The 17,166-nt window shown below is 38.8% G+C and overlaps 2 protein-coding genes across 2 annotated transcripts; one reads left to right on the forward strand and one right to left on the reverse strand.

The window, feature by feature from the left end:
• The first annotated feature begins 9,698 nt into the window (after positions 1 to 9,698).
• On the forward strand, positions 9,699 to 13,687 carry LOC107811667 (putative protein phosphatase 2C 2). The gene is made up of 4 exons (XM_016636638.2): positions 9,699 to 9,999; positions 11,882 to 12,055; positions 12,133 to 12,368; positions 12,812 to 13,687. The coding sequence occupies exons 1-4, from the start codon at positions 9,922 to 9,924 to the stop codon at positions 13,380 to 13,382; spliced, it is 1,059 nt and encodes a 352-aa protein (XP_016492124.1). The 5' UTR covers positions 9,699 to 9,921; the 3' UTR covers positions 13,383 to 13,687.
• Positions 13,688 to 14,020: 333 nt separating this feature from the next.
• LOC107811668 (uncharacterized) lies at positions 14,021 to 16,813 on the reverse strand. Its single transcript, XM_016636639.2, has 7 exons — positions 16,454 to 16,813; positions 16,194 to 16,293; positions 15,306 to 15,401; positions 15,142 to 15,194; positions 14,800 to 14,848; positions 14,487 to 14,534; positions 14,021 to 14,280 (listed from the first exon to the last, which is right to left on the reverse strand). Exons 1-7 carry the CDS (start codon positions 16,726 to 16,728, stop codon positions 14,188 to 14,190), a joined length of 714 nt encoding a protein of 237 aa, XP_016492125.2. The 5' UTR covers positions 16,729 to 16,813; the 3' UTR covers positions 14,021 to 14,187.
• Between the last annotated feature and the right edge of the window lie 353 nt (positions 16,814 to 17,166).

A 17,166-nucleotide genomic window follows, 5' to 3' on the forward strand; every position in this document is an offset into this window, starting at 1 on the left:
TCAAAAAGATGACAGTATTACAGAGTCTATAGTCAATTGAAGGAAAAGACGAGAGGTGACAGGCCTTGAGACAACAAAAGAGTATAGGCCATAAAGTCATATCCTCATTTCAAGAAATAAGTTATTCACTCCAACGTGACTACCGGAAGGAAAAGTTAGACCCAGAACAGTAGAAATCAGTATGGGCTGGTGAACAAGATAAACTAAACATGAATTAGGGACTAAGTGATTGGATAATAGTCGACATCATGAGAATTTCAGATTTCGTTACGACGATAATAGAGTGGATAACAAAAGAAGATTCATGAAGAATTCAGAGAATGGTCATCCAGGAAAGACGCTTCCCTAAAGCAAGCAATGTGAGCAAAGTTAAGCTTAAGGGACTATATATGCCAGTTATAGTAAGTGTCACCCTCGCGAATAAGGAATGTTGTTATCCTTGGTACAGAAGGATTGCCGCAAGGCGAGTAAGGGTCATCGATGATGTAAAAAGATGCCAAAGACGAAGAGGTAAAACATCTATAGGTAGCTCGTCGTAATACTAAATCTTATAACTCCCTTAAAGGGATGAATATGGAGTGATGTGACATTAAGTCAGAATAAAGTGGTTCTAGTAACTATGGAATAATAAAGGAAGAATGCGATAAGAATGAGAAAGGGATAAGATTGCACTTATTCAAATCCTACAAATATGCTACGATTCCAGAACGTTATGCAAACACGATGTCAAAGAGAGGAAGTAAGGGTTCCTACCCAAGATGCTATTGATAGATAAGGAACTAGTGTGGGACGTAAGTTAAGATAAAGGAAATAACCCAAAAAATATTACGCGGAATATTGATATGAGAATGGGCCAATGAGTAGTTAGTAGTTGATTCAGGAAGAGCCTAGTTATGGCTAGACAAGAGGATACAAACAAATCAACAGATCGTGCAAGATAAACATAGTCAACCCCACCATGGGGAATTCAGTCTCGCAGATATGACATTGTAATACTTGAGAAATATTCAGATCGGAGTCGAGGTAATTAAAGGTACTGTATGAATGTTATGGAAATAAAAGATAGTCTCACTGGGAAGACAGTCAAAACTTCAGATCAGGAGCAACCCTACAAGCACAAGGGCGTGAAAATAAGTAACTACGGATACTTGTAGGCAAGGAAGAACATCAAAAATTCCGTCAAGTATACGATGTATTAAGCTCGCAACTTCACAAGAGTCAGAAGGTCTTCCCTAAGTAATACAACGAAATACTAGCTGAGGAAATAAGGAAAAGGCTTCAACCTAAGCACAATGACCTAATGAGGAAATTGTCATGTAAAAACAGTCTCACTACAATATTGTATGCGCTCCATGAGAAAGTGGAACCTACCGTCATTAAGGAACGAGAAGAAAAATCTATAGTAATATTCGAGACCATGTGAGTTGCACAAAAATTCCAACATGCGTGGGAACTAAGATAAGCTAAGTATACACACAACAGATGGGCAGAAAGACCAAGAAAAGTAATAGCTTACGTTTAAAGGAAGCTTAGAGGGAACAAAAGGGATTATGCACTTAAGACTTTAGAGTGATATCCATGCACCATATATGTTGACATTCATACAGCCGTATAAGACTCCGATATAAGTTAAAAGAAAGAATTGAGCCTAGGTCATAGACAAAGGATTGAATTATCAGAAGATTGTATCATGGATATTCCATAGCGCCCATAAAAGGCTAAAGTAATAACTAATACCATGAGCCATAGATCAGAAGATAGCTTAAGCCTACATAAAGGCTGATCAGAAGGAAGAGGAAACTAAAGAGTTACATCAACCAAGTAAATCAGAAGTCTGATTATTGGACCCAGAAAATTATAGACATCATGATTGAGAACATTTCATAATCACTCTTAATATCAAAGGTACAAGAGAGATAGTACAGTAGCCATATTTTATAATGGCTCTACGATAAAGCATGTTAGAAGAGTACCAGCCTCATAAGAAGTCAGTATGAAGCTCCCACCGGATTGTGTATGCATCAGAAGTGCAAGTATTATAATGGAGTTTCAAGTTGTGGATGTGAATTATACCTATGTGGAAGGGAGTTTATGAAAGAAATAAAAGATGTGATGCGAGATTTTAAGGCAAGTAAGGTAAAGGTGAATAACGTACGAGATACTCAAGTGCAAAAGATCGTGAATAGTCCATATTTGAGACAGAAGGCTAGAAACGCTGGGATTCAGTATCTAGGAATGATAGCAGCATCGTCAGTGGCATGTCTTCCAGCCTATGGTTTCTAGGTATCGAGAAGCCTGATTAAGAGAGTAAAGAAGATTTAGAGACGATGTGATGTCTCGCTTGATGTTCCAGTATAATGTAAATAAATCTATGATGCTAGCAAGTTGAAAGGTTGCGAGTAATATAAATAGATATGTGTAGGTTAGGTCGCAAGCTATTGTATGGTAAAACGACAGGGTTTTAGGAAGACAAGAGTAAGGATAAGAAAGGGCGAGTGGGAAGGTGATGAGAATGGATAATTCCTCAGGATTAAGCCCATGAAAACAAGAGAGTTGATGGTTTCTCTAAGTTATAGAAAGCTCAGTATAGTCTGAATGAACTCAAATGAGTCTAAGACTAGTATCATTAGAAGAGATGGAATGTTGTCCTGGTAGTATAATGAAGGTATAATTGTGATAGATGAAGGATGACGTGCGAGCCTTCGATTGTCCACGTAAGGTAAATCACATTGGGATGCTATGAAATAAGATTATGGAAATATAGCATTGTATCGCGCCCCTAGGTGGATCAGGAAAATCACTTCAAATGATCCTCAATACAACGTGAGCCCTAGTGATTACGTAAGAGATTTCAAGTTATCAGTGGTAGAGTGTAGATCAATATTGAGGTGAATCAACAATGGATGGATAAGGGTTACAAAATATGAGATGAGAGTAGGTTGCCATTCTTAAGATAAACAGTAATGAAGAAGCATTAAAGGACTTAGATTTATACATACATGATAAGCAGCGAGAGAGTAACCTGGAGTTTGGTAGCAGACCTCAGTAACGATAAATCGAAGTAAGAGTTATGGTATAGTATGACCTACCTAGATGCAGTAAAGGCATACAAATGGATAACCGGATCTATAAAATAAGATATAACAATATTCGTAAGTTCAACAAAGTATCGAATGAAGAACTCCATTGTACCTATAGATGCCCAGATGGACATCTTATTAAGCTTTGTATATGTTCGCAAAATTAGGCCTAGGGATTGGCTAAAAGCTGGAGGAAAAAGGAAAGAAGAGTCGCATAGGCGTACGTACAAAGTCAGAGTCGTACAAGCTGCATGATAAAAGATAGCAACAGTTACAAGATTGGAATGATTCCGACCACGAGTCGTGGTGTGAGAAAGAGGCCTAAGGGGGGGAATGCCCTGGCGTTTAGGATTCAATCACAGAACAGTTGCCTAGATGACAAGAGGAGTACTAAAGTATTCGCAAGAGCTATGGGTTATGAGAATGATAGGTGCATCAGTCAACATTCGAGGACAAATGTTCCAAAGAGGGGAATGACGTTACACCCCATATTTTCGTACGTGAAAGTACGCCATAAATAAATTGATAAAAGCTCGGAAATGAGATGTTACATCCCGTATTTTTGTACGTTAAAATTTCATCGTAAGTTAATCGACGTAAGTTCGGGAATGAGATTATTTTGGGATTATAAGTATTGTACTACTTCAAACAAGTGATAAGTAAATTCGTGAAGGTGAGAGGGTAAGTGAGTCGAAGAAAATGATTTTCATTGAAGGTTATCGATTTGGGATAAAATGCGATCCGAGCTACAATATCCGGTATTTATAAATTAGTGCCATACAAGGTATCACATGATCATGATAGTAGGGTACATAAAGTGTGTCAAGTGAGTAGTATTTGAAGTAATTTAAGATAATTCTTAATTATATGAGTAATTGGTTAATGGAAAGTTAACTATTTAATTAAGGAATGGTTGGATAAGACTAACCCTCCCCCCACGTGGCAGCACCCCTCCATCCCCATGTATGACTCTTAAGTCATTAATATTTGTGGCAAGATTAGAGATGTGAAAAGTGGGCGAGTATTATAACGTGAGTCATATATCATTTTAGAAAAAGAAGAACCATTATATGTCTTAAAGACATGAGAATCACATCTCCATTCTTAAAAACGTGAGATTTCAAGGCTCTTTAGGAATTCAAAGTATGATATTCCATAGCGTCTTCAACACTTCAAAAATCCGAGATTTTAGAGCACCTTAATTAACGTGAGATTTTGCAGTATTAAGGAAATACGGTGTAATCTTTCTCAAGAGAATTGACTCAGGTATGTTAAGGCTATCCCTTCTTTCTTTTGGCATGGTCCAAATGATACAAATAAAACGAGCAAAATACGCAACTTCCATAAATGACTCTATTCATAAAAATATTAGGGGTGTCTATATTCTTGATTCACCATATGAATTATTATTATATCTTCTGTTCATGGGTCTCAGAAAAATACGTATTTGATAAAGTTTATCCGACAGGCATATTATTTTTATGACATTCCGAGAAATCTTATTAATGTAATTCTTATGCATTTCATGCATTTATACATGTACATTGACCCATGACCAGATGGTGTTATATACGCGTATATATGTATATGGGATATGTGATATGGGAAAAGGTTATGGCATTATATACGCACCACCACCTAATCAGCTGGTATACGTTGATGATTTTGCCCACAGTGGCCGAGATAATATGATGGGATGCCCTCAGAGGCTTGATGATGTTATGAACGCATGTACCTATGCACGACATGACATTAATACGCATATGCATGACACTATAAGTGTTTCATGATTTACAGAGTTATCCAGACTTACATGTCGAGTCTTTTACTCCATGTTTCTCTCATGTCTATTATTTACTGATTTTCATTTCTTACATACTCGGTACATTATTTGTACTGACGTCCTTGTTTGCCTGGGGATGCTGCATTCATGCCTGCAGGTATAGACAATCAGTTTGACGAGCCCTCATAGTAGACGAGGTTAGCATTCAGTGAAGGAACGGTAAGAATCCACCTCATTCGGAGTGTAGCCGAGTCTATGAGTCATCGTATCCGAATTTTGCTACAGACTTATGGGTAGGCCGGTACCCTGTCCCATTTGATCTCAAATACTCTTAGAGGCTTTGTAGATAATAGTTCATATTGTACAGTATGTCAGAGGCCTTGAAGGCCTATATGTATTCATGTTTTAAGAAAGATGGTTCATTGATACAGTGCTTTCCCACTTATAGTTATACGTTACGAGTTGTGGCCATATTGGCCCAGTTACCAACGACAGTACGATAAGAAAGATATGCTACATTGGTACTCGGTTGAGTAAGGCACCGGGTGCCCGTCGCGGCCTTTCGTTTTGGGTCGTGACATGAGCATCCTCGTGACCAGCCTTTGATAGGTAGCTCCCGTATTCTTCAACCCAAATGACATGACTCTGTAGCAGTACATTCCCCTATGAGTGATGAATGTGGTTTTCTCTTGGTCGTCTTCTTCCATGAGTATCTGATTGTAGCTTGAGTAAGAGTCTAGAAAACTTAGCAGCTCATGTCCTGATGTTGCGTCGATGAGCTGGTCGATGTGTAGCAATGAGAATGAATCTTTTGGGCAGGCTTTGTTCAGATCGATGAAGTCTACGCACATCCTCTAGTTCTCGTTCCTCGTTTTGACCATTACCATGTTGGCAATCCACTTGGGGCACTTCGGCTCCCTTATAGAGTCATTAGCCAATAGTTTCTCTACTTCCTCGTGAACTGCCTCGTTGATGGTGGGGTTGAACTTTCGTCAGACCTGCCTTATTAAGGGTAGTAAGGGTCGGCGTTTATCTTGTGTGTGGCTATCTCTTTGGGGATGCCGGGCATATCTACATTGCTAAGGGCAAACAAATCTGCGTTAGCTATTAGGAATTGACTAAATTTACCCGGGTCTTGGAGTTTGCAGCCAATGTAAGCCTTTTAGCTGAGGTCGTTGTGATCTAGTCGGATGGGATCGAGGTCCTTTAGGGTCGATCCTATAGCTTCGACCATTTTTGGGTCCTTAATGGTGTCCCTGGCTTCGACCTGCAAGGGCCTCGACCTTGCTGATTACTATGCTTCTTTTTATTTTTCTTTCTTTTGTTGGATTGTCGTATCATCTAAGGCAATCTGATATCATTCCCGGGATGTACGGTTCCCCTCGTATGGTGAATATTCCTAGGGTGTCGGGAACTTGATCACTTGTTATAGGCTAGAGGGGACTGCTCTCATGGGTGTATCCATGGTTATCGTACAATGGCATTTTATGTTGTGTTCTAATCCATTATGTGGAACGTGGTCTCCAACGTCACCCCACCGGTGAGGACGGGGAGTGTGATCTCACCCGAAGTTCATTCAACTGCATTGTTAAAATCGGTTAGTGTAATGCAGCACGACACTATCTTATCCTCAAGTCGCATCTATACGATGATTCAAGGATGAATGATGCATGCTCCGCTTCTATCGTCTGCCATAATTATCCTAACATCAGTATCAAGAATTCCTATAGTAATGACAAGTACATCGTTATGAGGGAAAGTCAAACTGTCAGCATCTGACTCATCGAAGATGATACTTTTTTGATCTCTTGAGTTTGTGAGTGGCGGTGAACTTGATGTCGTTGATGGAGGCGTCGTCACTGCCACCAATAATCATATTGATAGTGCGAGCGAGCGAAGGTGACTTTGGTGGGCCTGGGCATTCTTAACCCCTTGCTAAAGTGTTCTTGCCTTTGTCGCTGAGTAAATCTTTGAGGTGTCCTTGTTGTAGCAAGTTTGCCATCTCTAATCTTAGAGCGTGGCAGTCTTTCATTTTGTGTCCACGGTCTTGGTGGAGCTCATAGAAGGCGTCAGACTTTCTGGTGCTTGAGTCGGACCTCATCTTTGGTGGCCACTTCACCTTTGTTCCGAGCTTCTCAAGTGCGTAGACCGCCTCTGTAGGTGACATACAAAATTTATGTATAGAAAGTAGTAGGGGCACACCTCGATCGTTTCTGAGGATATCTGATCTCGGCCTAGAAGGGATGTCTTTGCGGCGGAAGTTGGGGAATGAGTGCCCTGATATAAGGCTGATGCCAATATCTATTTGATCGCGGTATCGTAGGGTATTTCCTTGCGTTGTCCCTGCATTCCCTCCTAGGTTCGGATTGTACTGAGTTAAGTCATCAGGTTGGCCCATTGAGGTCTTCAACGTCTGCCTTGACCTTGACACTGTAGGCATTATGGATCTCGTCCTAGGTAGCCGATGGGTACTTCATCAATTGACTCGGCAGCTTTCTGGTCTCCTTTGAGTCTTCTTTGTTCAGCCCATTTTAGAAGGTTGCCATGGCCATTCCTTTTGAGACATTTGGTAAGGTCATCCTTACCTTGTTGAATCGGGCTAAAAAATCCCTCAGTCTTTCCCCTGGGGATTGTCTGATGGCGAAGATATCATTCACCCTTGTTTCTGCTTTCTTAGCCCCGACATGCACCGTCACAAACTTGTTCGCCATCTCATCGTATGTTTCTATGGAGTAGATTGGCAACTGCGAATACCATATCAATGCCCCCTTCCCCCTGTGAGGGTTTCGCTAAATTTTTTTCAATAAGATGGAGGACACCTACTTTTTAGTAAGGTCGTCGTCTTTCACGGCGGTGACATAGTAGGTCACATGGTCCTCGAGATTAGTTGTTCTGTCGCATTCGGAGGTACGAGGGCATCTTGAAAGTTTTCGGTATGGCATGAGCAGCCACTTCTTCCCTGTATGGCTGTTCTACGAACTTATCGGCGTCTCTCTTTGGCAACAATTTGGGGACACCTGATATCTTGTCTACCCGTTCTTGGTGCTCCTTTATTTGTTACTTGAGATCCTTGTTCTTGTTTTTTATTTCCTTCATTCTCTTTAACATGGAGGCGAGGACGTTGTCACCTGCAATGTCAACAATTATATGAGTGTTACCTGAAGTAAGAGGGTTTGGTTTAGTCGTCTCGTTCGTTCCTACGCTGTGTTGCGTGGATCCTTGTGGTTTTCACGGTTGTGCATGTGGCTTGCTTGCTTATTATGCTGACCAAAGTGTCGGTTAGCCAAACTTCGAGGAGATTTTCATGGCGGATGGTGCTTCATCTCCCGCAGACGTGGAAGCCTCTTTCCATTTGATTTGGTTGTGATACAGAAGGGTGCTGGCAACTTCCCTAACCTGGGGGATGTCGTAGGGAATACCTCCTCATCTTGAGTTTCATATCCTTCATCGATGACACCCATAGTTAAGCGGGACGTTGTCCGTTGCCCTTGTCACCTTTTCTTAGTTACCTACCATGGAATCCTTGTTTGTACAGAGAAAAAGGATACTCTACAGCAGATTAGGTTAGTAAGTCACGAAAATTGTAGATCTTAATAAAAAATAATAGTTTGACTAAGAAGTCTCCACAGACAGCGCCACATTGTATAACCCAAAATTTAGATCTAGGTTTTTATACAATTAGATTTACAGAGAAAAAGAGTTAATCCAAGTCAATATTAATATCCAAGTAGCAGATCTAGTATTTATATGAAGAGTATTAGATGTGTGCTGCTATATAAGAATGTCTTAGAGCAATAATGGCCTAAGAACGTCAAAGATAGCAATAAATGACATTTAAGTAATAAATAGAACAAGGTTCACTAACAAGGGTGAGATTTTCCACTGAGCTTTCTGACAATGATGATAAGCAATTGAATATTCTAATTCTTCTTGGACCGGGAGAGAAAGATAGAGGAAAATGAGTATAAAGGTAAACTTTGTATATATTCAATAAAGAGAGAATCTTCACAAAGAATGTCAATGTTGTTCTTTACAAAATGTTCGATCCCCTTCTAGAACTACATCTCTTCCTATTCATAAGGGTACATGGGCAACAAAACCCTAGATAGTACAACAGAAAGTAATATTCGCTAGAATATTTTCTAAGGAATCTAAATCTTTATACTAGTTGTTACCGCGTGCCGAGGTCAGATGCTCATCCTCACCCTCATCTTTTATTAGGCTACCTCGACATCAACGATAATTTTCTTTCTTATTATGACCTCGGCATTTTGGGGTGAGATTGATACGTCATAGTGTCGACGCGTCACAGCCTCCAAAGGCCTTTATCTTCATTGACCATGTTAAATGCGTGACATGAAGTTTTTCGCCCATACAATACTCCCTCCATCTTAAATTTTTTGATATTTTTCGTTCCTCCGGAGTTAATTTCACTAATTTTTAAAGTTAAGTTGAATTAAAATTAAAGTTCAAATTTTCTAAAGTTAAAAGGAAAATAAGATAACTTTTTTTACCTAATGACAAAAAAATTACAATGTTAAATCAAATTTCATGTAACATAGATGTGGTGTCATATAAATCGGTGTTCAAATGGTTTTGTGAATTATTACAAATTTATTTTTAGTTATATGATCCTATTTCTCTTTTTACACAAGTAAACATATCCATCTTTTACATAAAAAAATCTAAAAAATATATTTTCTTAATTTTAACATTGTAAATGATTAGAAAGTCATTAACCCTACTTGAGAAAACCATTTGGCTGCAACAGTACACGCGTCCACCTTCCCTACGACGATTTAGTTTTTACAGCTAACAGCTGGTTCCCACACGGAGGATTTTACATTTTTTTTTATATACAACAGTTGAAGTCCAGCTTATCAGAGTTTTGGTTTTGCTTGCTCCACAACTGAATTCTAAAGAAAGTCCTAGAGTCTTTTGAAACAAAAAGAAAAATCTTTAGACACCTGCAAAATTATTCAACGCATTTTCTGCTAATTATTCACAACAGGATCAACGCAATCTAGAGTCTCTTTTGTTATTGTCTGCTAATTAAACATGGGAGCTGAAGCTGAGGTTATGGTTCCAGTTCAACACACCATCCCTGTGTTGGATATCTCCTGCTGTTCTGATTTGGTCAGTTTTTTCTTTTCTTTTCCTTTCTTTTTTTGTTTAGTTGCCTTCTTAGAATAAAATGAGCTAAATTAAGCGGAATAGATTTCATATACCAGAAATTAATTACTTTGGGATTTTGACATAGTTGATTGATTGAATTGTTTTCTGCTGTTGTGTGTGTTTTATGGATCTTCATATTTTGTTTTAGTATCTTTAGGTTCCTCATCCTTGGAAAATTAGGGCAACGCCAGATATGTCCAATTGCGTGCCATAGATCTTGATTTAATCTTTGAGCTGAGAAAAGAAAAAGATACAATAACCTTTGTCACCGATAAAAACTTTGGTATATTTCCTCATTTATTATGTTACATCGTTTTGCCACAATTGCGAGGAACTAATCAAACAAACATATGACTTTTAGCGTTTCTTAACTTATCTACTTATTTGCTGTGTCACAATGGATTGATGTTCTAGGCATGAACGCTGTGATAGTCATATTTTAGGGTGTTGGCTTTATCCAGTTTAGAGTTTTGTCAATTATAATTAGCTATGGGAACTCATATATTGAACGAGTATCATTAAAAGTGTAGAAAATGTTTTACGGTATATTTGAATAGAGAATCCTAATCAGAAGAAGGAAATTTTCTGCAAAGTTCTTATTGTTTATGTTGAGAGTTTTATGGTTGCCAGAGTAGGTGCAATGATCAGTGGCGATCTGAGGGAAAAAGTTTAAGGTATGCTTGAGGGAGCCACTAGTCAGGTGGAGTCATTCTGCAAAGTGCTTATTGTTGAGCTTGAGGGCTTTATAGTTATCGGCTATTGCTAAGTATAGTTAATTAAGTAACATTGTAACGGTGATGCTCAGCAAAAATAATAAACATAAAACTCTGGAGTGTCCCACTTATATGGACAGCATATAATATCTCTTAGTGGTTGGAGAAGATGCATCCTTTTTTTACATTTACGACCAATCTCTAGGTGCGTGTTTACCCAGCCACATTGTGAGCGCTTACTATATGTTCGAAATAGAGCATTGACCAATGTAGACTAGACATACAGAGCATAATTTGCTTTTGCGTAGTACTCATTAAAGCATTTAGTTGCTAGGGCAGTCTGAATAGTTGAGAACTAGTTGAGTCCTCCCAACCAAATAGACTGAGTTTCTTGTCTGATGTGGGTTGTGGTAAAGTGGTGGTTCTAAATTTGGCAGGGAAATCCAAAATTTTTCCGGTTTCACGAACCAAAATGTGATCCAGGATTAGCTCATTCACTTAGTGGCAACCAGAGCTGCTGGTTTTGAAGAAGTTGGAAAACTTAATGAAAATTGAGGCTTTTTCTCCTAATTTTGTGATTCTTTTCTGTTCCTTTTCAACATTTGGTTAATGCTCATGCCAAGACATTTTAATCTTCTATCTAGGTTGACAAACACTTTGAAAAGTTTGAGATTTCAGGTGTTTGGGACCAATGATTGATTTTCAAAAGCACAAGTATCATAAAGTTTTTCATTTTCTTCTTTTGATAAGGTAAAGATAACTTTTATTTAACTAGTACCAAGAAGGTACTGCAAGACAGTACAAAAGAGAACATCATAAACTGTTATCATTAAAAATATTTAACCAATCATGCTACATAATTGTTCAGTCACCTCTCACTTGCAAGAAAAGACAATGTTTACCAGTTAAGTATCTTTTATCATAAGTTATTAACTTTATGATAATACAACAATTCATGTGCAAAACCCCTCCATTTTTGGGGCTCTTTTTAATCCAAATTGGATACGGTCAGCTGATGTGCCTTTTGTTCAATGTTCAACATCATTTCCTGCCAAAATATATACAATTGGTGTCAGGTTTTCTTTTTCTTGGTGGTGTCTGAGATTTAGTCTAACAGACCTTTCTTTCAGGATGTTAAATCCCCAGAGACAACAATATTGCAATTCGTTCCTAGCATTCGCTCAGGTAGCTTTTCTGATACTGGCCCTCGTAGGTTCATGGAAGACGAGCATATAAGGATAGACGATCTATCTGCACATCTTGGGTCACTCATGGGGTTTCCGAAGCCCAGTGCTTTCTATGGGGTAACTGTTAGATTTTTGCATGTCTTTTTTCCCTATACATTTTCAAGGCAACGCATTTCTAATATCTAGTTTTATAGGTATTTGATGGCCATGGAGGACCGGAAGCTGCAGCTTATGTAAGAAAAAATGTACTCAGATTATTCTTCAAAGACACCAACTTCCCACAAACTTCAGAAGTTGATGATGCATTTCTAGAAGGGGTGGAGAGCTCTCTTAGGAAAGGGTTTCTTCTGGCTGACCTTGCTTTAGCTGACGCGTGCAATGTTAGCAGTTCTACTGGAACCACTGCACTGACAGCACTTGTATTGGGAAGGTAAGGTCATGACTCATTGAGATGCACCTATTTGCGAGCTTTCCTTCCAGTAGAAAAATGGTTATGGCGTACTCACACGTGCAGCTATGAATATGATGCTTTTTGTCTCTCCTTCTGAGCCTTGTGCTCAACTTTATGTTTGACACTCCTTGCAAAGCTAATGGTATTAAATTGTCCAGCTATCCAAGTAGAAGTCATGAGTTACTGACTCCTTACCTAAGGAGGCCGATTGATGAATGAGAGAGGGAAAAATGTTCAGTGTATCTGCAAAACTTTGCTTCACCAAGTTTTGAACCGTAAATGTTGATTATACAGCAACTTGGTTGCTGGAGAGTGTAAGGGAGCGGACATTATAGTTGACTTGATCGTTCGATGAAAAGTTTGCAGAGCTTTATGCATGTATTTGTATACTTGTTTTCTAAATGATACTTTTTGCATTTTAGGCTTTTAATGGTGGCAAATGCAGGAGACTGCCGTGCAGTCCTTTGCCGTAAGGGGGAGGCAATTGACATGTCTCAAGACCATAGACCAAGTTATGCAGCAGAGAGGAAGCGTGTTGAAGAGTTGGGTGGATTTATTGATGATGGCTATCTGAATGGTATACTATCAGTGACCAGGGCCTTGGGGGACTGGGACATGAAGCTGCCTAGTGGCTCTGCCTCTCCTCTGATTGCAGAGCCAGAATTTCGACAAATTGTTCTGACAGAAGATGATGAATTCCTTATAATTGGTTGTGACGGGATATGGGATTTCATGTCTAGTCAACAAGCAGTTAGTATAGTGCGTAGAGGGTTAAGACGGCACGATGATCCTGAACAGTGCGCTAAGGACCTTGTCACGGAGGCCCTGCGGCTCAATACATTTGACAATCTTACTGTAGTTATTGTTTGCTTTACTTCCCCTGATCATCCAGATGTATCACCTATGCGTCAAAGAACATTAAGGAGCTGCAGCTTCTCTGCAGAAGCCTTGTATGCCTTACAAAGCTGGTTAGACAACAACGGGAGCCGTTGATGGCGGTGCAGGCTGTTTGCAGCTGCCTCATTTGGGCAGAATAAAAGCAGCCAAAGTTTTGGTAGGGGTCTTCTCTTTTCTTCCTGTTGTATTCGGTGGGTATGTGTGTACATAGAATTGGTTGGTTACTAGGGAGCTATGTTGATTTTTAGTTTATTATGGCCATTGTTAACGTATGGCCCTCTTTATGTAACTCATTCTATTGGTTGTACATAGTAACGCTTGTACTATTTACTCGTTATAGTAACTAGAGTGCAACAAACCTCTCCTGAATGGATGGTGCTGGCACAAATTGATTAAAAGTAGGACGCGGAGCAGATAACACCTTCATTTTGCAGCTCTTGTTAATCAACAAACTGATATTATTCCTACTCTACCTTCTCTTCGCAATTCTCATTGAAGAACTAATTGTGTTCCTCCTCCATGATTTCAAAAAAAATATAAATAAAGGAACTAATTGTGTTGCTTCTCCTGATATATAATAAGTTGGCAACGACATACTCTCCAAGTTATGAAGCCTTTCAACTGGGCACACCCAATGGGTCTTGACTCTAGGCATGCCAGTACAGCAGTACTTGAACCAGCTGAAATAGGTGCAGCATTTACGTAAAGGGCATATTTCTCAAAAATACAGTTAATTTCACAATGGTTGTATATTCAAATATGTAAGAATATAGAATTCATCTTTTGTACATTTAAATCCCGCATGATTGTATAATTCTTTTTTAATTCCCATGTGCTTCTTCCCCCAACATAAAAAGTGAGGGACGAAAAGCCATTACTGGTCGTGAATTCAGTTTACACATCATTTAGGCGTGTCAGCTGAGTAGCTCTTAGCAAACGTTGCAAAGCGTTCCAACCCTCGTCCCAGCAGGTTTTCAAGAAATGGTTGCAATGCCTGGATAATAGGAGAAGTGCAGCAGTAAGATCTGGTGAAACTTCGAAATCGTACTTTCAATCATAATAAATCAGCAGGGTCATTATTCTTGAAAATTTTGTATACACTCGGCAATAACTGCCCAAGCAAGGTTGAAACGATTGCATACTATTAGGAAAAAACTAATGTGAAGTACAACTTCAAAGATAGGAGTTAAGAGTGCTTACTGATGCCACTGGAACCAACAGTTGAGGCACTTCATATGAAACTGTTAGCTGAAAAAAGGAGAAGCACAAGTCAATTTTCAGCAGCCAAAGACCAAAAGGATCTAGAAATTTCTGTCGCCACATTCTCAAATTTATATGGTTGCCTACAAAAATCTAGGAGACAAAAAGTTGCAAAACGTTTTCTGCCCCTTTCTGCATATGAATCTTCCAAAAATATCGTGCAAGTATTTGTTCTAGAAATTAATGTTTTTTAAAGATAAGTTGAGGTCTAAAGGAAAAGGACAAGGATGTTATGTTTAAGTAAAATGCTCACTTCTATGACGCAAGCCGATGGGCCTTTGGGGAAAAATCGCACAGCTCCCCTGCATTTTGAATAAGGAATTCATCATAAAACTGATGACTATTTTGAATATACTGAGAATGAATAATCTTTTGTTCATAGTATTGATCAGAAAACATTATGCTGCCTCACTCAGATTTCAGACCAGAAATATTCTGCCACCACTACAGAAGCAACCTTACATGGATTTATCTATGGTTTATTGGTCTGATAGAAGCAAATAAATCTTTATTACTTTGAGTATAACGATACATTTCCTAGTTACATGTGTTGTTTATTTATCAACCAAAAGAAACTAGGATACATTCTGACTACCTGTTAGGAAGGCCCTCCAGAGATCTCCGATGGATCTTCTGGTTTGGGGTAGGCTGTAAAGCAGAATAAAAATGATGAGTAGCAATACCATATTCTGCATGAAAGCTGAGGTTTAGAATCAAAGGAACATAATCAGGGAAGTGCTTACTGAAGGGGGATTTTACCTGCATATTTCGAGCAAGCCACGAATACTCGATATCCTGCCCAAAAGCTTTATACTTCAGCGACCATCTTGATAAGTCAGGCTTATCCTCCAAAATCTGGCAAGAGAATCTAACATCAAATTCCCTTAGAATGATATTCAGAAGGTGAGATGAGCTGTGCAGTGGATGTCTCAAACGATCAAGAACTAGAATGTAGACGCCCTAAATTGTCAATACATCTTACTCCAATTTTTTTTGGTGAATGATTTTTACATACCCAAAGTGCAGACCAAAAATCCGCTAATGAATACTCATTATTCATTAAGTGAAGCATGCAGTGAGAGACAGATGACGAGATAGACGACAACGAGAAGTAATTCAGGGCACAGGGCACCAGTACACTACCCAGCAATATGAGCAAAATACTTAATAACATCGTGGGAAGAAATTATAAGAGAGAAGGTTATGTTTCTTCCATTCAATGTATGTCACTCTTTCCATTTTAGAAGTCTTCCAAATGTTTAACATCATTCCCCTAATAATATTCAGAATTTTAATTCACTTAATTTTAGACTTCGAATAATGTTTTCTCTAGCAGACTAATTTCTAACTATATTACTTTAGCACTTTTAAATCATTACTTTTAACATTTTCTTCCACAATTACTAGTCCGCCAATGGTACTTAAATTCTACAAGGGGTCATATAAATAAAATGAGCAGAGAGTATTATTGTAATAATATATCATATGCGAAACCAACCAGAAAAGACTACACTTAAAGCAAACATTCGTGCAGTCTTAGCGAATGAATTGCAGAGACAAGGTAATATAATTGATATCATTTTAATGGCTGTGGCTTTATAAGCAGCTCAATTGCCCAATAGATAAGATAACAGGGCATCGGCGTACCTTTACAGATGAAATAAAAGGCATCCACTGAGGAATGGCCTGACGGTCAGAATAGCACTTATAAGCAACTGAAATGGGCACATCTACTTCCATTTTGACTCTGCATTCATCAAAAAATCAAAGTTAACTAAAGCATAAAATTCTCACAATTGGATTGCAAATAGACCAAATAACACTGCACAACCACATAATTAGCAAGCAAATCACAAATCGAGCCAACAGCAATAAGTATTTGGATACGAAATAAGACGTTTAGTTACGTGCAATCTTGCCATTCCATGACAGGAGAAAGAGGTCTAATTCTGATGGGAGAAGGATTAAAGATCTTCCGGAAGGATCCAGAAATGTTGCAATCGAATGGGTATCTGCTGATGAAAGAGGAAGATGATGCACTAATTGACTTTCTTTTGACATTAAGAGAAACAATGAGCTGATTGTGATTGAGATTGAGTTTATGGGCGGCGGAAGCAGAAGTTGCAGCAGCGGACATGGATATTGTAGTTGAAGAAGTAGGTACGGCGGCGGTTGCAGACATTTGGCGGAGAGTTGAGGACGAAAAGATAGGACGCCACTTGATTTGTGATTTGGACCACCACGGATCCTGCACAGAGTGAATATCATTTTTCGTAATTATTTATTTTTATAACCAATCAGATATTACTTCGAGGAAAAAGAAAAGGATATAATGTGACGCCTTTTTTGATTTGGCAGTATTATGCTTACCTTTTAACTTGTGCCTTTCTTATCACATATTTGAATCACTGTTTTAAAAGGCAAAATGTGACTCGTCTCGGGCTCGCCCGGGGGCGGATCACTAGTAAAATGATCCAAGCTTACGTGTGAGGTTTAGTTCTGTGGACTTACGTCTTGATCGTCGAGTTTATGTCTTGAACACGCCCAACGGCCAGCGTATTTGGTTCGTCTAATAAAACTTTTTGCAATTGTGTGTAACTAACATTATAAATTCTCAAAT

The sequence above is a fragment of the Nicotiana tabacum genome, chromosome 19, assembly GCF_000715075.1.
Source record: "Nicotiana tabacum cultivar K326 chromosome 19, ASM71507v2, whole genome shotgun sequence".
In the NCBI taxonomy this organism is placed as follows: Eukaryota; Viridiplantae; Streptophyta; class Magnoliopsida; order Solanales; family Solanaceae; genus Nicotiana; species Nicotiana tabacum.